The following is a 25,057-nucleotide window of genomic DNA, read 5'->3' as shown; positions in this document are numbered from 1 at the left end:
ATCGCAAACACATCATACCTGGTTCTGAAGAAATAATGGGCTGAGTTGTACCAGGTTCAGAAACAACTTCTTGTACAGTAGCTCCCTTAGCTTGAAGGGATTCAAGAACTTGATAAAGCAAGACAAAGGAAGAGAATGAATCAGAAGAAAAAGCAAGGTAACAATGCAAATATGGCTGATTAAGTCAATCTTGGAATAATAAGATGCTTGTAATCACAATGAGAAAAACTGCAGGAATGAGGCAGAACACTGCATATTCTTTTATGCTTCTGTTTAGGGATGTAGAATGAATGACAGCCTATAGGAGCACTTCAAAAATAAGGATATGTTTAACGATTTAATACAGGAATAATAATTTCATATATTATTAAGGAAGCATTATTTTTATTAGGCAGCATCGACAAAAATTCAGTATTTACCTTTTCCAAGATGCACAGATAGGAAGTAAATTCACATAGAGTTTAAAATAATCCAACGAGATAAAGGCTAGCATTTTACCTGGTTCTGTATTCGTACTTGCATCTTGAATTTCTACAGCTTTCTTTCTGATAGAAGCCATATAATGTAGCCCTGCTGAAGTTGAAATGTCTTCTTCAAGTGACTCTGAAATACAGTGATTGGAAAAGACAAAATGATTATTAAGGAAACTACCATGGATTTTTTAGAAATAGCCATTCTATAACTTCGGACCATCATTCTCCTCAACTTCAAAGCCTTGTTAAAGTCACATCTCCTCCAAGAGGCCTCCCCCGACTAAGGCCTCCTTTCCCTTACCCCCTCTCCCTTCTGTGTTTCAGCACCTGTCATTCACCCCACTCTCGGCACTTAAGTATCATGTCCTTATAACCTCCCATTTCCCTTGTACGTAAGTAATTTTAATGTCTGTCTCTCTGCTAGACCGTAAACTACTCGAGAGATGGGATTGGGTAATCCAACTCTATTGCAGTGTACTCTCCCAAGTGAATCAGCATGGCTTAGTGGATAGAACACAGGCCTGAGAGTCAGAGAGGTCATGGGTTCTAATCCCAGCTCTGCCACTTTTCTGCTGTGTGACCATGGGCAAGTCACATCACTTCTCTGGATCTAGTTACTTCATCTGTCAAATGGGGATCGCAACTGTGAGCCCACGTGGGACACAGACTGTGCCCAACCCCATTTGCCTGTATCTAGCCTAGTGCTTAGTACAGTGCCTGGCACTTAGTAAGCACAGAACAAATACCACAATTATTAATATTATTAGTCCTTTCCCTACCAAGGTAGGCTCCAACATATTCTGATTACTGTCAACTCTTCCTTCTGAGTTAGAGATATTCCAGAAAAGAAATACATGGGTCAGGATTGCTCATTGGAAAAGTGAGTTGCTAGAGTTTTCTGGTGGTAAGCGCTCATACCATAGGTTTTACAAAAACTTTCTTAAAAACCAGATGCATACATACCAAAGGGAATAGCAAAACCATCCTTATCCTGAGATTTGGGTTCATCTTGTTTGTCCTAAATGAACAAAGACAAGGATGGATCCATAATTAGGTGACGAACTGTTAATTACCTTTAAGTACGAGATGGGGCAATAATCATTCACTCTATAACACAAATAATAAAATTCAATACAAATATAATGTATTGAATTTCATATCCATGCTAACAAAAGGCAGGAGGAACAGCGTAGCCTGGTGGAAAGAGTGCAGACCTGGCAGTCAGAGGACCCAGGTTCTAATCCCACCCCTATCACTTCCCTGCTGTGTGACCTTGGGCAAGTCACTTAATTTCTCTATGTCTAAGTTTCCTCAATGGCTATTTACCCTCCCTAAGACGGTGAACCCCATGTACAACAGAGACTACCCAACTTGACTGCATTGTATTTATCCAAGTGCTTAGTACAGTTCTTGGCACACAGTAATCGCTTAATACCACAATTATTATTACTAGTAGCACCTGCATAAATTAAAATAATCCATCCATTCAATCCTATTTATTGAGGGCTTACTGTGTGCAGAGCACTGTACTAAGCGCTTGGAAAGTACAGTTCAGCAACAAAGAGAGACAATCGCTGCCCACAGCGGGCTCACAGACTAGAAGGGGGGAGGCAGACATCAAAACAAGTAAACAGGCATCAATAGCATCAATATAATAGAATTATAGGCATATACACATCAAAACAAGTAAAGAGGCATTCATATAAATAGAATTATAGATATGTACATATATACCCAAGTGCTGTGGGGTGGGAAGGTGGGGTAGAGCAAAGGGAGCGAGTAAGGGCAATGAGGTGGGGAGGGAGAGCTGAGGAAAAGGGGGGCTTAGTCTGGGAAGGCCTCCTGGAGGAGGTGAGCCTTCAGTAGGGCTTTGAAGGGGGAAAGTGTGATTGTTCTGACTCACAAGGCTAATGCTATAAGTCTTCAGTTGACTTGAAAATGAAGATGTGAAATTGCTGGTGAAATATTTTCTATAGCTGCTCAGTTTCAAGTGTTTGCCCTGTTAACCCCTCAAATAGTAGTCTTAATTTTCTCTTACAATCATCCTATCACATTGGTCATACTATTGACTTGAACGATATGCTAAACCACAGATGTAAACTACAGAAGAAAATCAGTCTTCCAAAAAGAAAAATCAACAGTGTTTTTTTCCTACCTTAGTAGTCAGAAGTACTTCTTTGTCTACGGTGCTAATGATAGACTCATCTGGTCGGAATGTCACACTTGGTTTCCTCTCTTGTTCTTTATCACTTTTCTCTTGCAAGGTTTTTTTGGCCCGTCTTCTTTGTCTATCTCAAATAAAGCCCAAAAATTTGCCTTTATTAACAGTAAAATAATTTTGACAATTCTACTAAACTAGTGACATAGGTAGACAGAGTACTGGAATAGTTTCAGAGTGCAAAATTAATTCACATCACAGCTAATGAATATAGGAAATCTGGCAGAGAAAGAGTAAGGGTCACAGATGGAAAGTCTAAGGAAAAGTCAATTATTACAATTGGTCACCTTTAGTAAGACCATTTGAAAATTTGATCATTTATTAAATATCAAATCAGAAGTAGTCTCTATTTAAATGATTTTTTTTAATAGTGGACTTTCACAATGTCCTTTTTTATAAACAAATAATTGAACTTCAGGTGACTTGTTAGACGAGAGTTAGGGAAATTAGGAATGCAAAGAGAAAGGTGAATGCTGGAGTGATTAGAATTGATGTCAATAAAGGAAATCACACTCTTCCCTCAAAAATCCTGTTGCTACAATCAAAACCTGGGCTTGCAATATTTGGCCTATGTTCAGGGGTGTTTTATCAGGAGAATACAGTCCTATAAAATTGTCTGTTTTTTTGATAAATCGCCAGAACTTCGAAGCTAATCCAACAAGAACTTCCAAACTCAGGTTAGCAGTGAAAAACTGATATCAATTATCAATAAAATCAGTTGCAGACAAAACTAGACATCTTCATTTTGGGTTAGAACTAAGGTTAAGACTAAGACTTCTTAATGCTCAAATCAAATTTCTTTTAAAACTTGCCTTTTTTTATTGTCCACTTCCCATGTTGCTTCAGGTGGCTGAATTTCAGTCTTTAAGAGCTGAATCTTCCTAGGCTGTCCTTGTTGAAACAAACTTTGTTCAAATGCAATGAGATTTTCAAGAGGAATAAGTTTTGGCTGTCGGTACTATGATAAAGACAGGTGTGATAATGTTCAATAGACAGAAACCAGCAATGAAAATTGTTGTCTGATTTAAACAGATGCACTCTGCCATAATCAAATGAGAAGGTTTTTTTTTTTTAATTTTAACCTAAATCACAGGAAGGATGGGCTTGGGAGTCAGAGGTCTTGGGTTCTAATCCTGGCTCTGCCACTTATCAGCTGTGTGACTTTGGGCAAGTCATTTAACTCCTCTACACCTTAATTACCTCATCTGTAAAATGGGGACTAAGACTGTGAACCCCACATGGGACAACCTGATTACCTTCCATCTACCCCCGTGCTTAGAACAGTGCTTGGCACATAGTAAGAGCTTAAACAAATAACATAATTATTATAATTATTATATCTAGCATACCAAACTAAAGTTATCCTGGTAGTTCTAACATTTGGGCTATAAAAGATAAACTTTTATTCTGGGGGCTGGAAGACTTGGCAAGGTCTTTAGAAACACAAACATCTAGATAGCCTGAGCAAAATTTCCAATACTTATCTGAAAAGCTTTAGGACTTTTGGATCAATCAATAAATTAATCGATGGTATTTACTGAGTGCTTACTGTGTGCAGGGAACTGTATTAAATGCTTGGCAAAGCACAATGCAAGAAAGTTGGTAGACAAGGAATTTACAGTCTACAAGGGGAAATTAGAGGAATCCATGAAAAATCATTTATTACAGTATTCATTAGGTTCTTACTATGTGGCAAGCACTGTTGTAAGCACTGGGGTAAATACAAGTCAATCGTGTTGGTACAGTCCCTGTTCCACAGTCTAAATAGGAAGGAGAACTGATGCTGAATCCCCATTTTAGACTTGAGGAAACTGAGGCATAAAGAGCAGTTGAGTGACTTGACCAAGATCACACAGCAAATATAAACATCAAGATGGCCTGAGCAAAATTAGAACCCAGGTCTTCTGACTCCCTGGCCCATGCTCTTTCCAACAGGCTGTGTTTCTGGAGGTATCCTCCCATTTGCTTTTATTCCTTGACCTGTATCTTGAATAGTTTTCAAGAGCTTAAGGAGTGGTACTGTATCTTCTCTATTTTTCACTCCCCAGACTGTGATAAGAAATCATTTCAGGCCCTTTGTATTTTTCTCTCCAATACTACTTTAAAAAATTTTTAAAAAATTCATTTTCAAATATATATGAGGCAGCCAATTCGCACAGGCTTGTAAGATAGCAGGGAGAAGTAGTGTGGCTTAGTGGAAAGAGCACTGGCTTGGGAGCCAGAGGTCATGGGTTCTAATCCCAGCTCCGCCGCTTGTCAGCTGTGTGACTTTGGGTAAGTCACTTTGCTTCTCTGTGCCTCAGTTCCCTCATCTGTAAATTGGGGATGAAGATTGTGAGCCCCACGTGGGACAACGGGAATACCTTGTATCTACCCCAGTGCTTAGAACAGTGCTTGGCACATACCAACAACAAATAGCGCTTAACAAATACCATTATCATCATCATCATCACATAGCTCTTTCCAATCTTAAATGAATTGGAGACCCCAATTTCATTATGGCCTGTTGTTCAGAGCATTAGCATGCTTTTTAAGAGTGAAATTTGCCATTCAACTGCAGTTCTAGGTTTTTTCAATTGTCAGCCTATAACAAGCTTTATGATCCCCTGAGCCAATAACAATTTATTCTGAAGCAGTAGTGGGAAATATTGACTTAAAATGTAATACTCATTTATGGCCTAGAGAGATGGTTTGCTGGAAAAGCATATAGTAGGTTTGGTAAATGACTTTTAATAATAATAATAATAATAATAATAATGTTGGTATTTGTTAAGCGCTTACTATGTGCCGAGCACTGTTCTAAGCGCTGGGGTAGACACAGGGGAATCAGGTTGTCCCACATGGGGCTCACAGTCTTAATCCCCATTTTACAGATGAGGTAACTGAGGCACCGAGAAGTTAAGTGACTTGCCCAAAGTCACACAGCTGACAAGTGGTAGAGCCAGGGTTCGAACCCATGACCTCTGACTCCAAAGCCCGTGCTCTTTCCAGTGAGCCACGCTGCTTCTTTGGAAACTCATCTATAAAGCTTCCCTTTGAACTTCGGAATAGGGCAGGGAAACTTGCCTTGAGTATGCTGCTATCCTTTGTCAGTAAAATTTTACGCAGTCTTTCAATTATAAAAACCATTTAGTTTTATTAAAAATTTTCAAATCCCATTTTCATTGTAAACACACATTACGATGGGACTAGACTGTTTCATTACCTTGCTTTCACGAGCTAGACGAGATTGAAGTAAGGATGTTCTTTTCCACTGATTTAAGATTCTTCTTGAGTCTTGGTCTGTCGCCACAGGTCCAGTAAGTAGAGAGGGAACGGAAACCGGTGCCGTTCCAGTTGACAGAAGCAGAGGTGTAAAGTCGCGCCGCTGCAGATGGAGCAAAGGGATTCCAGAGAAATTCTGACACGATACTCCAAGTGGGCCTGGAGTGCCATTAAATGTTTCTTCACCACTTATTTCTCTTGAAGGGTCCTGTTGAGGTGGAGAGTTTTCCTGTGTAACGTACTGATCTAGGTTAAGATGCTTAGGCGGGGCCTTATTTACAGTTTCTGCCCATCTCTTCTGCTCCAAAGCTTTCTGTACTGCGTCAGCGTCATATTGATTTAAATTCAAATGGGCTGGAGGGGGAGGATTGTGAGCTCCGAAAGGTGTCGGGAGAGTTTCCTTCACAGAATTAGTTGGACCCCAAGCCTTCCTTGGTTGTAGAGGGGGCCTGAGGGAAGCTTGTGCTTCTCTTACCGGCGGCAAGTACAACTTACGCTCAGTTTCAAGTTTAAGCAAAGGAAAGCCATTGACAGGATTTAAGGATTTTGCCACTGGAATAAGAGGAGGAATCTTTTGAGTGCTGGGTGAAGGAGATAAAAGTTGGAGATGATTACTTGCAGCTTGTCCTGGAGGAGCAGGGGAGAGTAACGTTTCCGGCGATGGAATTTGTCCTCTAGAATTGGAATGGCTCTGTAATCATGTTAAAAAAAGCAAAACTTAAGCATTGGGACAGCTGAAAATTTACACGCATATTTTTCACAAATGCCTTTCTTTTATCTATGATCAATTTTAAAGCTCCTTTCAGGGTTAGCCACTAGAGAAACGTTATTTATTTGGGATCAATCAATTTGGCCTGATCATTTATAGGTCTCTAACGGTTGACTATTTAAACAATACCTGGATATTCCCAGTGTAGTTCTGATCTGTTTGGGTGATTCCTTCCTGGCGGTGCAAGCTGTTCTTCCTGTCAGCATGTTTGGCATGGTCTCCCATAGCTTCCTGTTTGACGGGAGTATCAGCTTGAAGATCGTTACCTGTGCCAGCCACGGTCCCAGTCAATCTTGAAGCCTGGGGCTGCTGCAGAAGCTGTTGAACAGTTGGTAGACTTGCAAATGATGACCCCACCATCTGCATTAGGCTCATGAAGTTGATCTGTTGCAGCTAGAATATGAGAAAATGGGATGACACAGCCAAAAGCATCAGCAAAAAAGAAAAAAAAAAAGCATTTTCTTAGAATTTTACGCAATATAGGCTTTATCCCTGTTTCATTTGGTCCTTTGAGAATTTTATGTACATTTATATAACCAAGATATTCAAAGAAACAGAATAAACTAGAGTACTTTTGAGAATATTAAAGAGACTGGGAAGGCTGGGTAATACTCCTATCGGGCTGAAAAGCCCAAAATTTTTTAAAAAAGACTAAAGTCTCCATTTCATTGGTTGCTCTTTTTTTAAAAAAAAAATTTACAATTGGAATCTTAATTTTTGGAGAGACTTTTACTCTATTAAAATTCAAAAGTACATTTTAATCACGGATATTCTGTTTGGAAACGGTTATTTTTTCATGACACTTTAAAAAAAGGCCATAGTCTTGAACTAGGTAAATCCTTTGAAAAGGATATCAGCTCACCTGAAGCAATCTAAACATTTCATCTTGGAGCATCTGCCTGACAGGATCTGAAGCATTTGGTGGCTGAACTGAAGGTTCATTTTCCTGAGTATTCTGGTGTTTGGAACAAGCAGGAGCACCAGATGATGCACTTTCCCCTTGGACTAGAGACGGCTGAGTTGAGGAGTGCTCTTTATACACAGACATGTGTTCGCTGCATCAAGAAACACACAGGCAAAAAGTATCCAATAGCTTGCAAAAATATAAAGATTCAAAACACCTAAGGGCAGAGGTTTGCAATCTTTCATGTGAAAGAGCCAAAATAAAATTTTGCACATGAAATTAACTTCAACATAACTTCATTGTGGAGGTGAAATTTTGAAATAATCAAGAGGGAGAGAAAAGATGATGGGAGGGAAACAGAGAGGAAGGGGAAAAAACAATTAATTCTCTCTCCCTGTTTGGGAAGGTGGCTGGGTGGATGCCCTTCCTGCAAAACCACATGTTTACACATTAAACAGCTCTGTTAGAAGGTGTTAGGTCTTAATTAAAACTAAAAAAGTAACACCTTTACTGGCTTTAGAGAAGCAGCGTGGCTCAGCGGAAAGAGCACGGGCTTCAGAGAAAGAGGTCGTGGGTTCTAATCCCAGCTCCGCTGCTTGTCAGCTGCATGACCTTGGGCAAGTCACTTCACTTCTCTGTGCCTCAGTTACCTCATCTGCAAAATGGGGATGAAGACTGTGAGCCCCACGTGGGACAACCTGATTACCTTGTATCTATTCTAATACTTAGAACAGTGCTTTGCACACAGTAAGCACTTAAATACCATCATTATTTAGGATTGACCTACTAAGGCCTGGGTAAATATACACTCCTTATGGGCAGGGAACAAATCTGCTAATCTGTTGTACCCTCCCAATATCTGCATATAGCGAACGCTCAATATACACCATTGACTGATTGATTTTTAGGGAAAGGAGAAGAAAAGTGGAGTTTAGGAGGAAAAAGAGAACCTGGGAATCTAAAATAAATCAAAGCAAACATAATAAAAATAGTAATAATAATAGTATTTGTTAAGCGCTTACTATGTGCCAAGCACTGTTCTACGCACTGGAGTAGATACAAGGTAATCAGGTTGGACAGTCTCTGTCCCACATGGGGCTCACAGTCTTAATCCCTATGTTCCAGAAGAAGTAACTGAGACCCAGAGAAGTGAAGGGACTCACCTAAGGTCACAGAGCAGAAACATGGCAGTGGTGGAATTAGAACCCACACCCTCTGACTTCCAAGCCCGTGCTCTTGCTAATAGGCCATGACTTGCTTGTAAATATGTGGTTGGGAGGTGGACGGAGGCAATGGCTTGGAAGAGAAGAATGTCACCTTCCCCTCAGGAGACAGAGAAAGGCACTGCACAATTCCTGTCCCTGCTGTAAATTCACATCCTGTCCGTCACCCTGGGGCGGGGCTCAGCGGCCCACTAGAGCCAGGACCAGGGGCAGGAGCTGCATTTACAGTTTAACTGGCTGGCTCCTCCACACCTAGTGGGAATGGGGGCCAGGACTTTCTCTTTTTCAGGGCCATGGTCAGTACAGGTATGGTGCCCGGCCTGGATCTGCTTTTGTGTCCGGCCTGGGGCCTATGGGGGAGTGAGCGATACTTGTGGGCACCTTCACTGCCCAGTTACTGCCTGCTTACAGAGCTGCAGACAGGCATGTGGCATACACAAGGGGCAATTCGTGTTCATTTATTCATTCAACCATATTTTTTGAGCGCTTACTGTGTGCATAACACTGCACTAAGTGCTTGGAAAGCACAATTTGGCAACAAAGAGAGACAATCCCTACCCATTGGGCTCACAGTCAAGGGGGGAGACAGACACCAAAACAAAACAAGTGGATGGGCGTCAACGGAATCAATATAAATAGAATTATAGATATATACACATCATTAATAAAATAGACTAATAAATATGTACATATATACACAAGTGCTGTGGGATGGGAAAGGGAGTAAAGCAGAGAGAGAATTGGGGCAATGAAAAGGGGGGCTCAGGCTGGGAAGGCTTCCTGGAGGAGGTGAGCCTTCAGTAGGGCTTTAAAGGGGAGAAGTGTGATAGTTTGGCGGATGTGAGGAGGGAGGGCATTCCAGGACAGAGGTAGGTGGTGGGCCAGGGGTCGACGGTGGGACAGGCGAGAACAAGGCACAGTGAGGGAGGGAGGTTAGAGGTGGCAGAGGAGCGGAGTGTACAGGCTGGGCTGGAGAAGAAGAGAAGGGAGGTGAGGTAGAAGCGGGCAAGGTGATGGAGAGCTTTGAAGGCAAGAGTGAGGAGTTTTTGACAGGGAAAATACCAGATTGGATCGCCCTGGGGTCAGAAACGGGGCCAGAGAGTACTCTGGCTATCTCATCCTGCTGTTCTGTGAGGATGATAGAAGCTCCACTGGTCCCTTAGTTGGACAGGGCTATTCCCACCTGGATTCACCATCTGCCCCTTTCTGGATCCTTGAGGGGGAAGGCACACCTTCCAGCTTCCTTCCTTCCTGGCAGCGTGGGCCAGCCACTTCCTGCTCAAAATCTTTTGAAGGCAGAGAAAATGGCACCTATATCCCTGAGGGTGGCATCTGGTATCCAGCAGAGCAATATCTCATTCCCAAACCATAGGTTCCACACTCGTGCGCTAGAGTTAAAAACTGGCAACAAGTTTCTGCTGTTATATAATTCTTTTTTTCTTTTCAAAGAAAGCTTTGCAATCTTACCCACTTTAAAACTTCCTTTCACCGCCTCATAAGTGTTGAAGTGTTGTTTCTAAAAATGCAGATTAGAAGGTCTGTATGATAGTTTCCCGCTTACTTTATAAGTGTCCAGTAGGCTTGGACAGGTTCCTCTCAAGTGGTAGCACTAAACAATCTTGGTTCAAGATTACTACTCATTAAAAATAAATTATTTTTTAGGCGGCAGCATTTTCTCTTACCTAGAAATAGCTGTATTTTCATCTAGTATATGTGATGTAAGTTTAGGATTGACGACAGCCTCAGTCAAACTGTAAATAAAGACGGAAAGATTTTATGGAACTTTTTTGTGAGATCACTGCTAAGTGGAGATATTGATAATATCTTTATAATTTTATAACATAAATTAAATCGTTTATGCAACCTAATAGTCCCAGCTCAATTTTCTCTTCCCTTTTCCTCCTCTTTACTGCTGCTGAGTTCATAATCACAGTTTGTTTACATTCATCTCCATAGCAATTAGTACCCAACTCAAACAAAGACAATGAATAGGCTATTCATGCACCAAACTAAGTATTTTAAGAATTTTTCTGGTTGAAATGCCTTGCGAAACACCCAGTGCTTAAAATAAAGGTATATCAATTAGTTTCCCCTTTCTACCTCAACTTTGAACATGCAGAAGCAGAAGGCACACTCAGTTATCTCTGTGATAGCCAACACTGGTCTTCAATAACAGAATTATATTACTCTGAGGCACAGTAAACAAAAACTTCTGTCAATCTCACTCAGCTACATAAAAAGAACTCCAACAAGTGAGAGGGAAAAAGAACCCGTTTGTGCTTTCTTTTACCCAGGAGATTTATTAAATGGGAAATCTTCAGAGCCCATCCAAGAATTAAATATTGCAAGGGCCAGAACATAATGCGCCTACGAATTCTGTTGTTACTGTACTCTCCCAAGCGTTCAGTAAAAAAGCACTTTCTCATCTACTCCTGCCATTCTTATTCCCATTATCTGTTCCTGTTGGCAGCCAAAAGGGCCATATCCTCAGATGTCCTTTGAAGTCCCCCAAGGTCATATGCAACTCCTTGAAAAACCTCTGGCTAATAATAATAATAATAATAAAGATGGCATTTGTTAAGCACTTACTATGTGCAAAGCACTCTTCTACACAATGCTGCAATATATGCACAAGGTAATCAGCAATAAACTTCCGTGGTTCCTCACTGGCCTGAAAATGTTAATGTCCCCTAACTAGCCTAACTACTACCGCGCCAGGATGATTGGACTCCTTAATATTAATATTAATAAATACAACTCCAAACCATCGTCTGAATTAAATAACAGCAGACTGACCAGTTACTGTAATAGCTTCCACATAATCCTCACCTATCTTGTTCAATTGCCTTTTTCATTACCATTTCTTCCACTGGTTCTTCATCTGAACATCTAACCTCTGCTCCGGAACCTTGCTGTAATCAGACAACATGGAAACAAAGAAGATATTTTAATATATTTTATGCTATTCAAGGGCAGTAATTAATACAGCTTTACAGAGAGTCGACTCAAGCTCTCACTCAGGGAAATTAAGTCCTCAGAGTGAGTGAATAACTTTTTCAGGACTTGAGGTTTCCCCACATTGTCTGTCTTAAAAAATGTTCAAAGAATTGCTGCAGGTCTGCTCTTAGAGTGCAGGAATTTCCATTTTGAATCATTATTTAAGGCCCTACAATCCTCTCTGACCAATCAAATTCCTCCTACGCCTCAAAATTCCACTAATCTTCCTGGATGGCCTTCACCTATTTATATCAAATATTCAAGTGCCATATGTTAATAGCGTACAGCTCTGATAATTGTCTATAGATTTCTCCAGTTTTCCTTACACACCTGGACCTGTAATTTATGCCTGTTTGAATTTTTCCTCTAAGTTTAAGGTAGTCTTTCAATAGGTGGTTGCTCAATAAATACCACTGATAATTTCACAGAAAAGGAAAAAAGCGGGTAGCTGTGAAAATAGCCGACTGAAAAGCTGGGGGGTATTTTCCCCAGTTGCGTGGCAACTTTTAATTATACTATTAGCATTAAAATACTGAGCAAGTCATTTCATATAGATTCTTACAAGTAAAAAATGCTCAAAATCTCTTAGCCCAACTCCACATTGAGGATTGTATAATACAAATTTTAAAACTCCAAACCCAAATTATGGGCTATATAATAATAAGATGATGATGATGGTATTTGTTAAGCGCTTACTATGTGTCAGGCACTGTTCTAAACTCCAGGGTGGATACAAGGTAAGCGGGTTGTCTCACATGGGGCTCCAAGTCTTCATCCCCATTTTACAGATGAAGTAACTGAGGCCCAGAGAAGCGAAGTGATCTGCCTAAAGTCACACAGCTGACAAGTGACAGTCGGGATTAGAACCCAGGACTTCTGACTCCCAAGCCTGGGCTCTTTCCACTAAGCCAGGCTGCAAGTGTTTGTTTTTATATTTTTATATAAAAATATATATTTTATACATTTTATAAATATATATATTTTATACATTATATAGTTTATATTTTATATAACTATATTTTATATAGTTGGTATTTTTATATACTGTTGTCTCCCTTCTGGACAATCTTCAAAATATCATCCATGGAGGTGGGCGAGATGGAGGCAGGGAATGAATTCTACAAGGCGTGAACCTTGTGTGAACAAACTAAGGGAGGTGAGTCATTGTTTTTTCACCCATCCAGCCTTACTTTCCTTACTTCACTCCTGGCCCACTCTCAGCCCCTTTCAAAACTCATATAAAATTTTGAAGGCTGGGATTCATTCATTCATTCATTTAATTGGATTTATTGAGTGCTTACTGTGCGCAGAGCACCATACTAAGCGCTTGGAATGTACTCCCGCTGCACCTACAGATGAGCGCTACAAGAATCCCTGTTCCTCTAGTCATGATTTGTCAAAGAACTGCAAGAGTCTACACTTTTCAAATAGCTCTTGCTGAACAAAACTTTGACTTGAGGTAATTTTATCAGAAGGAGCTAATTAAATAATTTATTGCAGCTATTAAGTGCCAATAAGGCATGAATACCAAATATGCCATTAACATTTCAATTTTATTGATAGGAGAAATATTGCAGTAACTTCCTATAAAATTGGTAAAACTTTTTTTAAAAAAACAAGACCAAGAGTGGCATTTTTGTTGACATTATCCCCTTGCACGATAACCGAATTCCCATTTTCTAACACTAAGCAATTAAGAAAATACAATAAAATTGAATTATTTGAATGACGACTTACTCTCTCTGACTGCTGCTGTACAGGTTTAATGGTGATGGAAATACTGTTTCCTACACTTCCAGCTGTCCCTTCAAAGTTCTCTAAATTGTGAAACAAACGAAAGAAAAGTTGACTTCATTTTAAACCGATAAATTACTATCCTTTGAAAGCCTCAGAGTAAGTCAAAAGGAGTCCTAGAATTAAACATTTCTTTTTGAAAAGAATACTGCAAAGAAATATTGAAATAAGCACATTTGCATTTTTAGGAAAAAACTCCCCTCAGTTTTTAAAGAGCAAAAGGAATATTAAATTTCAAAGTTAGAAAATTCTCTGGGTCTCAGTTTCTCACTGTAAAATGGGATGCATATCTTGGGTCTCCAGTACTTAGCACATAGCAAGTAATAATAATAATGATTGTGGTATTTGTTAAGAGCTCTCATTGTGCCAGGCATTGTACTAAGCGCTCGGGTGGATACAAGCAAATCGGATTGGACACAGTCCCCGTCCCACGTGGGGTTCGCACTCTCACTCCCCATTTCACAGATGAAGTAAATGAGACCCAAAGTGAAGTGACTTGTCCAAGGTCACAGAGAAGACAAGCGGCAGAGCTGGATTAGAATCCATGACCTTCTGATTCCCAGGCTCGTGCTCTATCCACTACTCCACACTGCAACTATTTAATCCGTTTTCCTTTCTGTGTTGCCTAAGCACTCAGATCTGTACCCTTTAAGCACTTGATATTCAGCCCTTCCTCTGCCCCACAGCACTCATGTACATAATCCATAATTTATTTTAATTTCTGTCTCCCCCCTTCTGGATGAGAAGCAGTGTGGCTTAGTGGAAAGAACACGGGCTTGGGAGTCAGAGGTTGTGGGTTCTAACCCCGGATCTGCCAATTATCTGCTATGTGACCTTGGGCAAGTAACTTCACATCTCTAGGCCTCAGTTACCTTATCTGTAAAATGAGGATTGAGACTGTGAGCCCCATGTGGGACAGGGACTGTGTCCTACCGGGTTGCTTGTATTCCCTCCAGCTCTTAGAGCCTGGCACTAAGTAAGTGTTAACAAATATCATAATTATTATTATTATTACTCTCCCAAGCTCTTAGGACAGTGCTCTGAACACGGTAAATACTCAGTAAATAGATACTGTTGATTGATAAAGCAATACCACAATTATTTTTACAATTCAGAAACCTTTCTGAAACAAATGATTGTTCTCAGTGCTGTATCTCGTATACAAAAATCCAGATTACAAATATCACCACTTCCACACTGGCTCCCTTTCTGATACTCTAAGAAAATAAAGAGCCACTCAAATAAGTGTGGAAGGTAAAACAATGTACCTAAATCATCCTTTACATTTACTACATTCAATTTTAAATGGTTGGTTTTTAAGACTAAAAATAAATCTGAAATAAACATTTCTGGATAAGTTTATTGTATCAAAGTAAAAGGATTTTTTTAATGGAATGTTAAGCGCTTACTATGTGATAGGCACTGCACTAAGCACTGGGGTGGGTAAAAGCAAATCGGGCTGGATTCAGTCCCTATCCCACATGGGACTCCCAGTCTCAATCCCCATTTTACAGATGAGGTAACTGAGGCTCAGAGAAATGAAGTGACTTGTTCAAAGTCACACAGCAGACAAATGGCAGAGCCGGGATTAGAACCCATGACCTTCTGGCTCCCAAGCCTGTGCTCTATCCACTAGGCCATGCTGCTTCTCTCTCACAAGGCAACTGACCTTCATTATAGGATGAGTATGACTCCACTTCATCCTGAGTGAATGTTTCCACTTCTAAGAGATCCTCATAAATATCTGGAGCTCCTTTATCGGCAATATGCTTTACAGAAAAATTTTCAATGCTGTTTTCTTCCACTTCCGGATCTTTGGCGGCAACTGGTAATCTGGAAATGGGAAAGCCAGAAAAAAATTAGAAGTTTTTCTTCTTAAATTCCCTTGCTTTTAATATGATTAAACCAACTTTTCAAAAACTAAAAGCAGTATCTTCTCTTTCAGCTTTGCAACAGCAGAAAAGTCCTGATGAATGAAAATGCACTTTATTTTATCGCAATTAATAATAATAATAACAATAATGTTGGTATTTGTTAAGCGCTTACTATGTGCAGAGCACTGTTCTAAGCGCTGGGGTAGACACAGGGGAATCAGGTTGTCCCACGTGGGGGTCACAGTCTTAATCCCCATTTTACAGATGAGGTAACTGAGGCACAGAGAAGTTAAGTGACTTGCCCACATAGAAGTAATAGCCCAATAAATCAAGTGCCACATTCTCTTCCAATAGGAGTTTACACTGTAATGGGAGAGGCAGGCATTAAAATCCTTACACAGAAATCAAAATAAATAAATACACAACATAATAAATGTATATACATAAGAGCTGAGGACAGGTAGATGTGCACTGAAGATGACTGATGGGTTTAAATGATTTGGGAAGCTAGAAATTATTTGAGAAAGACACGGTGAAAGATTTGGACATTCAGGATGGTTTTGAACATGGGGTGAGCTGCGGTTATCAGATTTGAGGAGGGAGCGATTTCCCAAGCGAGGGGAAAAGTAGGAGCAAGGGGATGAAGGTGGGTAGCATAATTAGGATAGCTCGGAAAGAACACAATCAATCAGTGGCATTTATTGAGAGCTTACTGTGAGCTGAGCACCGTACTAACAAAGAGAGCAGGGGAAAATAGTAAAGAAATTAGATATGTAAGCCTATTGAACTCTTCAAGACAATTGTGAGTCTCTAGCCTGTAAACTCATTGTGGGCAGGGAATGCATTTGTTTATTGTTATGTTGTATTCTCCCCAGCATTTAGTACAGTGCTCTGCACACAGGAAGCGCTCAATATATACGACTGAGTGAATGAAAGAATGAATGAGGAGTTTCGGCCTTATGTGGAGGGATAGGCTGGGAGGAGCACTGAGGAGTCGATGGAGGGTTATGAGGCGCAGAGAGATGTGTAGAGAAGCAGTATTGCGTAGGATAGAGCAGGAGCCTTGGAGTCAGAAGGTCACGGGTTCTAGTTCTGGCTCCGCCACTGTCTGCTGTGTGACTTTGGGCAAGTCAATTCCTTTCTCTGGACCTCAGTTCCCTCATCTATAAAATGGGGATTCATTCATTCAATCATATTTATTGAGATTGAGACTGTGAGTCCCACATGGGACAGGGACTGTCGAACCCAATTTGCTTGCTTCCACCCCAGCGCTTAGTTCAGTGCCTGGCACACAGTAAGTGCTTAAACAGCATAGCTACAATAATAATTATTATTATTACGCTTGCCGAGCGATGATTCAGGAAGATGATCTCAGCAGCAGCATGTGATTCAGACCGGAGAAAGGAGAGGATGAAGGCAGAGAGACCTGAAAGGAGGTCAATACAACAGTCTAGCCAGGATATAAGTGCAGAATTTGAACTGAGTGGTAGCTGGGTGGAGAGGAGGGACGGATCCACACAATGTGATGTAGGACGAGTCCTCCCCAAATGGATTAGTGTTACCCATATTTCTTTTATGGAACATCTTGGAACACAGATCTGTCAAGGCGCAAGTTGAAAAACACAGTAATAATAATAATGATGGTATTTGTTAAGTGCTTAACTCTGTGCCATTCATTCATTCATTCATTCATTCAATCATATTTATTGAGCGCTTACTGGGTGCAGAGCACTGTACTAAGCGCTTGGAAAATACAATTCAGCAACAGATATAGACAATCCCTACCCAACAACGGGCTCACAGTCTAGAAGGGGGAGTCAGACAACAAAACAGGTAGACAGGTATCAATAGCATCAAGATAAATACATAGAATGCCAGGCACTGTACTAAGTGCTGGGGTGGATACAAGCAGATTGCATTGGTCACAGTCTCTGTCCCACGTGGGGCTCACAGTCTCAATCCCCATTTTACAGATGAGGGAACTGAGGCCCAGAGAAAGCAAAGTGACTTGCCCACGGTCACACAGCAGAGCAGTGGCAGAGCCAGAATTAGAACCCATGATCTTCTGACTCCCAGGCCCGTGTTCTAGGCACTATGCCATGCTGCTTTACTATAGTCTATAGCACCCAGTATTCCCAGGCAGAATCCCATCCAGGTACTAACCAAGCCCAACCCTGCTTAGCGTCCGAGATCAGATGAGATCGGGCACGTTCAGGGTGCTATGGCCATCCTCCCTTTTAAGCCAAGAATTGCATTCTTACAAAAACCTCACGTTAAAGAAATCCCGTGTTGTAGTAATCACCCCTTCCTACTTTGTAAACAAGTGCCCGGGCAGTTCCCTCAATAATGTGGCATGCTAAACCCAAGCAAGTTCATTTTGTCGAAAGAAAGTTCCCTAATAACATTCTAACTGAACACAAGATATGGCGGAAGTGTAAAACAGCATGGCCTAGTGGATAGAGCCCGGCCCCGGGAGTCAGAAGGACCTGGGTTCTAATCCCTGCTCCACCACTTGTCTACTGAATTGTACTCTCTCAAACTGTTAGTACAGTACTTTGCACATAGTAAGTGCTCAATAAACACAATTGAATGAATGAATGCTGTGTGACCTTGAGCAAGTCACTTCACTTCTCTGAGCCTCATCTGTAAAATGGGAATTAAGACTGTGAGCCCCAAGTGGGACATTAACGGTGACCAATCTGTTCAGCTTGAATCTACCCCAGAGTTTAGAACAGTGTCTGGCACATAATAAGCACTTAATAAATACCATTAAAACAAAAACAAAAGAAGCTAATATGTTTTCCATTTAGTTCTCTGTGGACATACAGAGATTCCTCCTTATAAAAACCCTCACATACTTGAAAACAATTACTAATTCTCTCCTCAGCCTTTTCTTCTCCAAGTTGGGTAACTGAATCCCTGTAATCTCTCTTCCTAGGATGGGTTTGTCCATCTTTCTATTGTTTTTGTCCTACTTCTTTATGACCTCCTGCTGTTGGGTTGTTTTTTTCTTTTAATCCCTTGGAAAATGTGGTAACAAAAGTTAAACAAAGTACTCTAATGGTAAAGATCCATTCAATGCAAAATATCGCAGGAATCCTTTCTGGCTCTTGAACTAAACACTCCTCAGTGTATTCTATTTCAGTACTATACTGGTTATTTTAATATAACTTGTTATTAAAGACTTATTTCCTACTATTGTGCATCAGTGAAAAACTATAGAGGAATTAAAAACACATTTAAACTCTTTCAGAACTGAAACTTTCGGAACACTTTTGTTATCCCTGTTTTACTGATTAAGAAACTGACCACAGGGTTGCCTAAGGCATATCACAGTAAGAGGCCGCATGGCCTAGTGGAAAATGCCCAGGCCTGGAATCACAGGACGAGGAGTCTAATCCCAACTCTTGCCTGCTGGGTGACCTTGGGCAAGTCACTTCACTTCTCTTTGTCTCAGTCCCCTCACCTGTAAAATGGGGGTTAAAACTGTGAGAGGTGGGACAGGGACTGTGTCCAATTTGATCAGCTTAGTTCTAATCCCGGCTATGCCAGTTGCCTGCTGTTTGACCTTGGGCAAATCACTTCACTTCTCTGTGCCTCAATTCCTACACCTGTAAAATGGGGATTAATGCTGTGACCTCTATGTGGGACATGGACCGTGTCCAACCTGACTAGCTAGTACCTACCCCAGCACTTAAGTACAGTGCCTAGCACATAGTCAGCACTCAATAACTAACATTAAAAAAAAAGATAAGTGAGAATGGCTACAATGCTAGGAGATTGACACAGTAAGTGCTTAACAAATACCAGAACAAGTTAGCAAAAACCAATCCAAACCCAAAATACCATGCTGCTTTTTCTTAAAGGGAAAGTGTAAATCAAGACTTACTCCAAAACACCATTACAAGGTTCCTCACAATCATTTTCTTCCTGAATTCTATTTGGGTTTGCTGCTGATGCTGGACAACCAGTGTCTGTACAACTCTCTGTCTCCACTCTGGGAATGCTTTCTGGTAGGAATACAGGAGCCACAGCGTACTGATGCTCTGGAACCTAAAAGAAAATTATAAGAATAAGGACCTTGACCAGCAATGTTTACTCGGCTAAGTTCAATGTTGCAATTCACTTTAATTCCAGAGAATTTCTCATTAGAAACAGATCCGCTAGCTCACAGTTACTTGTTTTTTAAGTCTAGCTTAATTTTATGGCTTGTCAGCCTGTCTCACCACCAACCTGTTGTCCACATCCTCCCTCGGATCTGGAACTCCTTCCTGCTTCATATCAAAAATCACTCTCTCCACCTTCAAAGCCCTACTACTAAAATTATATCTCCTCCAAGAGGCCTTCCCTAACCCTTACTTTCCCCACCTCATTTACCCTCCCCACTGTTTCGCCTATGCACTTCCGTTCATTCAATCGTATTTATCGAGTGGTTACTGTGTGCAAAGAACTGTACTAAGCACTTGGGAGAGTACAATATAACAACAGACATTCCCTAGCCACAGTGCACTCACAGTCTAGAGGGAGAGACAGACATTAATATAAATAAATTACAGATGTATACATATGTGCTGTGGGAATAGTCTGTAGCCCATAATAATTATGGTATTTATTAAGCGCTTACTATGCGTCAGGCACTTTCACAGGCATCCCATCTGCCAGGTGCTTATGTATGTATCCCTCTACTTTGCCATTTTGCCTGTGATCTATTTTAATGTCTGTCTCCCCCATTAGATTGTAATAATAATAATAATAATGGTATTTGTTAAGCGCTTACTATGTGCCAGCTCCTTGAAGCTGGGAATCATGTCTACCATTCTATTGTATAATACTCTCCCAAACACATAGAACAGAGCTCGGCACACAGTAAGCACCCAATAAGTACCACTGATTGACTGACTGGTAGAAAAAGTAATAAAAAGGATCTCAACAAGTTAGCAAATCTGCCACTGCCTACCCCATCAAAACTAGATCTAGGTTGAGGTTAAAACAGGAAATCTTTTTCTAGTCTTTCTGCTGTTTCCATGGCTCCAGGACAAGAGAGATTCTATTCCAACTGGGACCAGAGAGGGATCATTCATCATCATTCGATCGTATTTATTGAGCGCTTACTATGTGCAGAGCACAGTACTAAGCTCTTGGAAAGTACAATTCAGCAACAGATAGAGACAATCCCTGCCCAACATCGGGCTCACAGTCTAGACAGATCCTGCCCAGAGCTCGGACGGTTTCCACAGCATAGAGTGGAAAGTCCAACCCCAACTAAAGCAGGGAGAGAGAGATGACCAAGCCGTAGCCCGATGTGAAGGGACTATTTTAGTAACCCGATTTCCGGCTTACCCCATTCTGTTTAGAGATGGAAGATGGGCTAGCTGCCCAAAAATCTAATGGGTTTGTCCCAAATCCCCAATTCTTTGGGGAAAATCCCTCCTATGACAACCGTCTCCTGGCGGTGGTGCCTCTGAAAAGTTTAACCCATCGCAAATGAAACTGAGAAGCAGCATTGCCTCGTGGATAGAGTCCAGGCCTGGGAGTGGCCTGCTCCCTGCTGTGTGAACTAGGGCAAGTCACTTCATTTCTCTGTGCCTCAGTGACCTCATCTGTAAAGTGGGGATTACTACTGTAAGCCCTATGGGGGCCAACTTCATTACCTTGTATCTACCCTTAATATAGATACATAATATATAGTGCCTGGCACATAGTAAGGGCTTAACCAATACCATTGTTTAAAAATTGAAAACATTTTCTTACCTTGAAGAGATCATTTTTTGCTTTACATTTGTCAAGGCGTGGGACCTCTAAAAGCCATAACGACGTAAGAATAGCGGCAGCTGAGGCCCTCACCCGTATAACTGGGCTGTTTATAGGGAATGATTCAGTTTTAGTGGAATCACACAGCAGACGTCGATCAGACCACCTTATCATCCACTCCAGCAGTCTTGCTATAGTGCCAAATTTGTTTTTTAGTTCTAAAGGCAGTTCCTCCCGTGGCAAAATATCATTCCAAGAAATCGCTTTGTAAGTGCACTTTCCAGGTTTAAAGCATTGTGGAGTGGAAAAAGCATGGTCAGACAAATTATGGGTTAGGGACGTTAGAGGTATCTCTTGATTGTCATCTCGCATTCTGTAAATAGATTTTTGTTTTAAGCCGAATAATCCTTGCTTTCCCGTGTTTCTACCGATTCCCTCCAATAAGTTCTGTTTAGAAGATCCATTTCCCTGAAGAACGAGCTCTGAAAGTGTGGGTACTTGATTTTCCAAGCCATTTTGCTTTTCATTATCCAAAGTGGATTGCTCAGATCCACCGGTCTCGGGAAAAATCGTGTAGCAAGAACCAGCCCGAAACACATTCTGACTTTTGGTTTTTCCCTGTCGACGTTTCAGAGTGGTGTGAACATCGAAAAGCAAAGAATTAAGTTCATGTTCTTTAAGATGAGTCGAAAAGCTGGTGAGAAAAGGAATTCCAGGATCACTAGAACCAACCAGGTCTCTTTCCAGCATGTAACTCAAAAAGAGATCAAGGAATTTAATATATTCTTCATCATCTCGTTCAAATTCCCACACACCTACTAAAGGAACTCTATTTTGTCCAAGCAAATTTTCATGATCTTTTCTTTTAGGTTCTTCTTCTAGCTCACAATATTTTTTCTTCTTACTATTATCCTTGTTAAGAGATGTTAAATCTGGAAAATGCCGATTACTTCTGAAATATAGTAAAATATAAAAATAATCAGAAGATGTTTGAAACTCTCAAATGAATTCTTTGCTTTTTCAATGTCAAATTAATTAGAAATGAATCATTTTTGAAAGATTCAAAAAGGTAAAAAGGAAACTATTTTAAAAGAGACTAAAATTATCAGGTGATACTGTGGCTCTATTAGAAATGAAGACATCAATATTTTATTAAGGATTATCCCTTGGTACAAAGAATAATTACTTAATGCCTATACTCAATCACCATATTCACTCATATTATAAAACACCATTTCCTCAAAGGCCTCATAATAGTCAAAACATGCCACAGAAGCAACGTGGCCTAGTGGATAGAGCATGGGCCCAGGAGTCAGAAGGTCATGGGTTCTAATTTCGGCTCCGCTATTTGTCTGCTCTATGACCTTGGGCAAGTCATTTCACTTCTCTGGGCCTCAGTTCTCTCATCTGTAAAATGGGGATTGAGACTGTGAGCCCCACGTGAGACGGGGATTGTGTCCTACCCGATTTGCTTGTCTCCACCGCAGAGCCTGGCACACAGTAAGAGTTTAACAAATACCACAGTTATTGTTATTATTAGATCTGAAGTTCCCCAGGGCACAGGGTTATAGCCCTTCAACGGATAAATAATTGGGACCTAAGCCAGCCCTAAAAAATGCAGGATTCAACCCAACACACAGGGTCTGATTAACCCAGAGGCTTTAGGGGCTTCGGATTGGGACCTTAGATTACAGAGTGGGAATCATCCTGGTGATTCCAGTTGATTCAGGGGAACCTAGAGTCCAACCCACTGATCCAGCAGGCTGCAGAACCTCTGAGACTTCTGATTCTTTATCCCAAAGTCAGGGATAAAATACAAGATGATAAGGTGTTGGGGGACCCCCCACCTTTCTCTGAGAAAACCACATCTAGGAAACAGAGTTTCCGGCTCCTATGCTTTTCCCACCCCTTCCACCCATGGGATTAGCAGCGCAGCCTCAGCACGATGTAGAAGAGGACCATTTTGCCCTTCGCATCCAAGAGCTTCTCCATCACCACCTTTCTGCTCTGGGAGCTAGAGGGGCAGGAAAAGTGAAGAGGGAAGAGGAGGAAGGAGTGCACTACAATCCAGTCATGTCCTCTGCAGTATCATCACATTATATCAATAACTGTGGTACTTGTTAAGCGCTTACTATGTTCCAAGCACCACTCTAAGTGCTGGAGTAGATACAAATTAATCGATATTATGTGTAGCAGCATGATGTATTCATTTCACATGCCACGCAGGAGCCTCACAGAAATCTAAAAGCCCCAAGGCCTTCAGGAAAATGGCTCTGATCCTGTCAAAACTGAGTTTTCCTCTGCTTCTCCTCCCCTCCCCATTGCCCCTACTCCCTCCCCCACTCTACCCCCTTCCCCGCCCCACAGCACTTGTGCATATTTGTACATATTTATTATTCTATTTAGTTTATTAATGATGTGCATATATCTATAATTCTATTTACCTATTTTGATGCTATTAATGACTATTTGTTTGTCTCCCCCTTCTAGACTGTTGGGTAGGGATGTTCTCTATCTGTTACCGAACTGTACTTTAGTAGAGTGCTCAATAAATACGACTGAATGAATGAATGCTAAGTGCTTATTATGTTCCAAGCACATTCTAAGTGCTTGGGCAGATACAAATGAATCGATATTATGTGTAGCAGCATGATGTATTGGTTTCATATGCCACACAGGAGCCTCACAAAAATCTAAAAGTCCCAAGGCCCACAGGCGAATGGCTCTGACCCTGTCAAAACTGAGTTAGCCTGAACCTATTTTGGAGGAGGGATGGTCTACACATCCCCGTCGCCTTACGTCTATGTACATTTTCCTGGGGATTTTTGACTCATAGCCCAGCTGGCACACAGAGACTTCCACATCTGGGTGATGCATCATGCATGCACAGCTCCATGAGGGTCAAATACCTATCCATACTCTTTTCTGGAAAAGCAGCGTAGCTTAGTGGATAGACTATAGGTCTGGGCGTCAGAAGAACCTGGTTTCTAATCCCAGCTCTGCCAAATGCCTGCTGTGTGACCTTGGACAAGTCACTTCACTTCCCTGAACCTCAGTTACCTCAACTGTAATACATGGGGATTAAGAGTGTGAGCCCAATGTGGGACAGGGACTGTGTCCAACCTGATTAATTTGCAGCTACCCCAGTGCTTAGAAGAGTGCTTGGCACATAGTGCTTAACAAGTACTATTATTATTATTATTCAGTTGGTCTTAACTCTGACCTCCCTTCCTCCTCTCTCGCCCCGCTCCGGTCTATTCTTCACTCCGCTGCCCGGCTCATCTTCCTACAGAAACGATCTGGGCATGTCACTCCCCTTCTTAAACAACTCCAGTGGTTGCCTATCGACCTCCGCTCCAAACAAAAACTCCTCACTCTAGGCTTCGAGGCTCTCCATCACCTTGCCCCTTCCTACCTCTCCTCCCTTCTCTCTTTCTACCGCCCACCCCACACGCTCCGCTCCTCTGCCACCCACCTCCTTGCCGTCCCTCGGTCTCGCCTATCCCGCCGTCGACCCCTGGGTCACGTCCTCCCGCGGTCCTGGAACGCCCTCCCTCCTCACCTCCGCCAAACTGATTCTCTTTCCCTCTTCAAAACCTTACTTAAAAATCACCTCCTCCAAGAGGCGTTCCCAGACTGAGCTCCTCTTCCCCCTCTACTCCCTCTGCCATCCCCCCTTTACCTCTCCGCAGCTAAAGCCTCATTTTCCCCTTTTCCCTCTGCTCCTCCACCTCTCCCTTCCCATCCCCACAGCACTGTACTCGTCCGCTCAACTGTATATATTTTCGTT

At 41.4% G+C, this 25,057-nt stretch overlaps 1 protein-coding gene and 1 pseudogene across 4 annotated transcripts in view; both read right to left on the bottom strand.

Annotated features, from left to right (window-relative positions):
• Nucleotides 1-25,057, bottom strand: part of CPLANE1 (ciliogenesis and planar polarity effector 1) — a 111,119-nt gene that overhangs the window by 38,106 nt on the left and 47,956 nt on the right. For all 4 annotated transcript variants that reach the window (XM_029059915.2, XM_029059916.2, XM_029059913.2 and 1 more), the window contains 14 exons: nt 21,268-22,219; nt 19,406-19,569; nt 15,312-15,475; nt 13,586-13,665; nt 11,681-11,763; nt 10,534-10,602; nt 7,587-7,779; nt 6,854-7,117; nt 5,897-6,646; nt 3,504-3,649; nt 2,629-2,761; nt 1,437-1,491; nt 499-603; nt 19-108 (listed from right to left, as the gene is read on the bottom strand). In XM_029059915.2, coding sequence (XP_028915748.1) covers nt 19-108; nt 499-603; nt 1,437-1,491; nt 2,629-2,761; nt 3,504-3,649; nt 5,897-6,646; nt 6,854-7,117; nt 7,587-7,779; nt 10,534-10,602; nt 11,681-11,763; nt 13,586-13,665; nt 15,312-15,475; nt 19,406-19,569; nt 21,268-22,219 — 3,248 coding nt within the window. The remainder of the gene's footprint in view (nt 1-18; nt 109-498; nt 604-1,436; nt 1,492-2,628; nt 2,762-3,503; nt 3,650-5,896; nt 6,647-6,853; nt 7,118-7,586; nt 7,780-10,533; nt 10,603-11,680; nt 11,764-13,585; nt 13,666-15,311; nt 15,476-19,405; nt 19,570-21,267; nt 22,220-25,057) is intronic.
• LOC114810624 lies at nt 17,631-17,749 on the bottom strand (annotated as a pseudogene).

Source organism: Ornithorhynchus anatinus, chromosome 3 (genome assembly GCF_004115215.2).
Source record: "Ornithorhynchus anatinus isolate Pmale09 chromosome 3, mOrnAna1.pri.v4, whole genome shotgun sequence".
NCBI lineage: Eukaryota > Metazoa > Chordata > Mammalia > Monotremata > Ornithorhynchidae > Ornithorhynchus > Ornithorhynchus anatinus.
The sequence above is the reverse complement of the archived record's forward strand: the minus strand, read 5'-3'. Positions and strand labels throughout refer to the sequence as shown.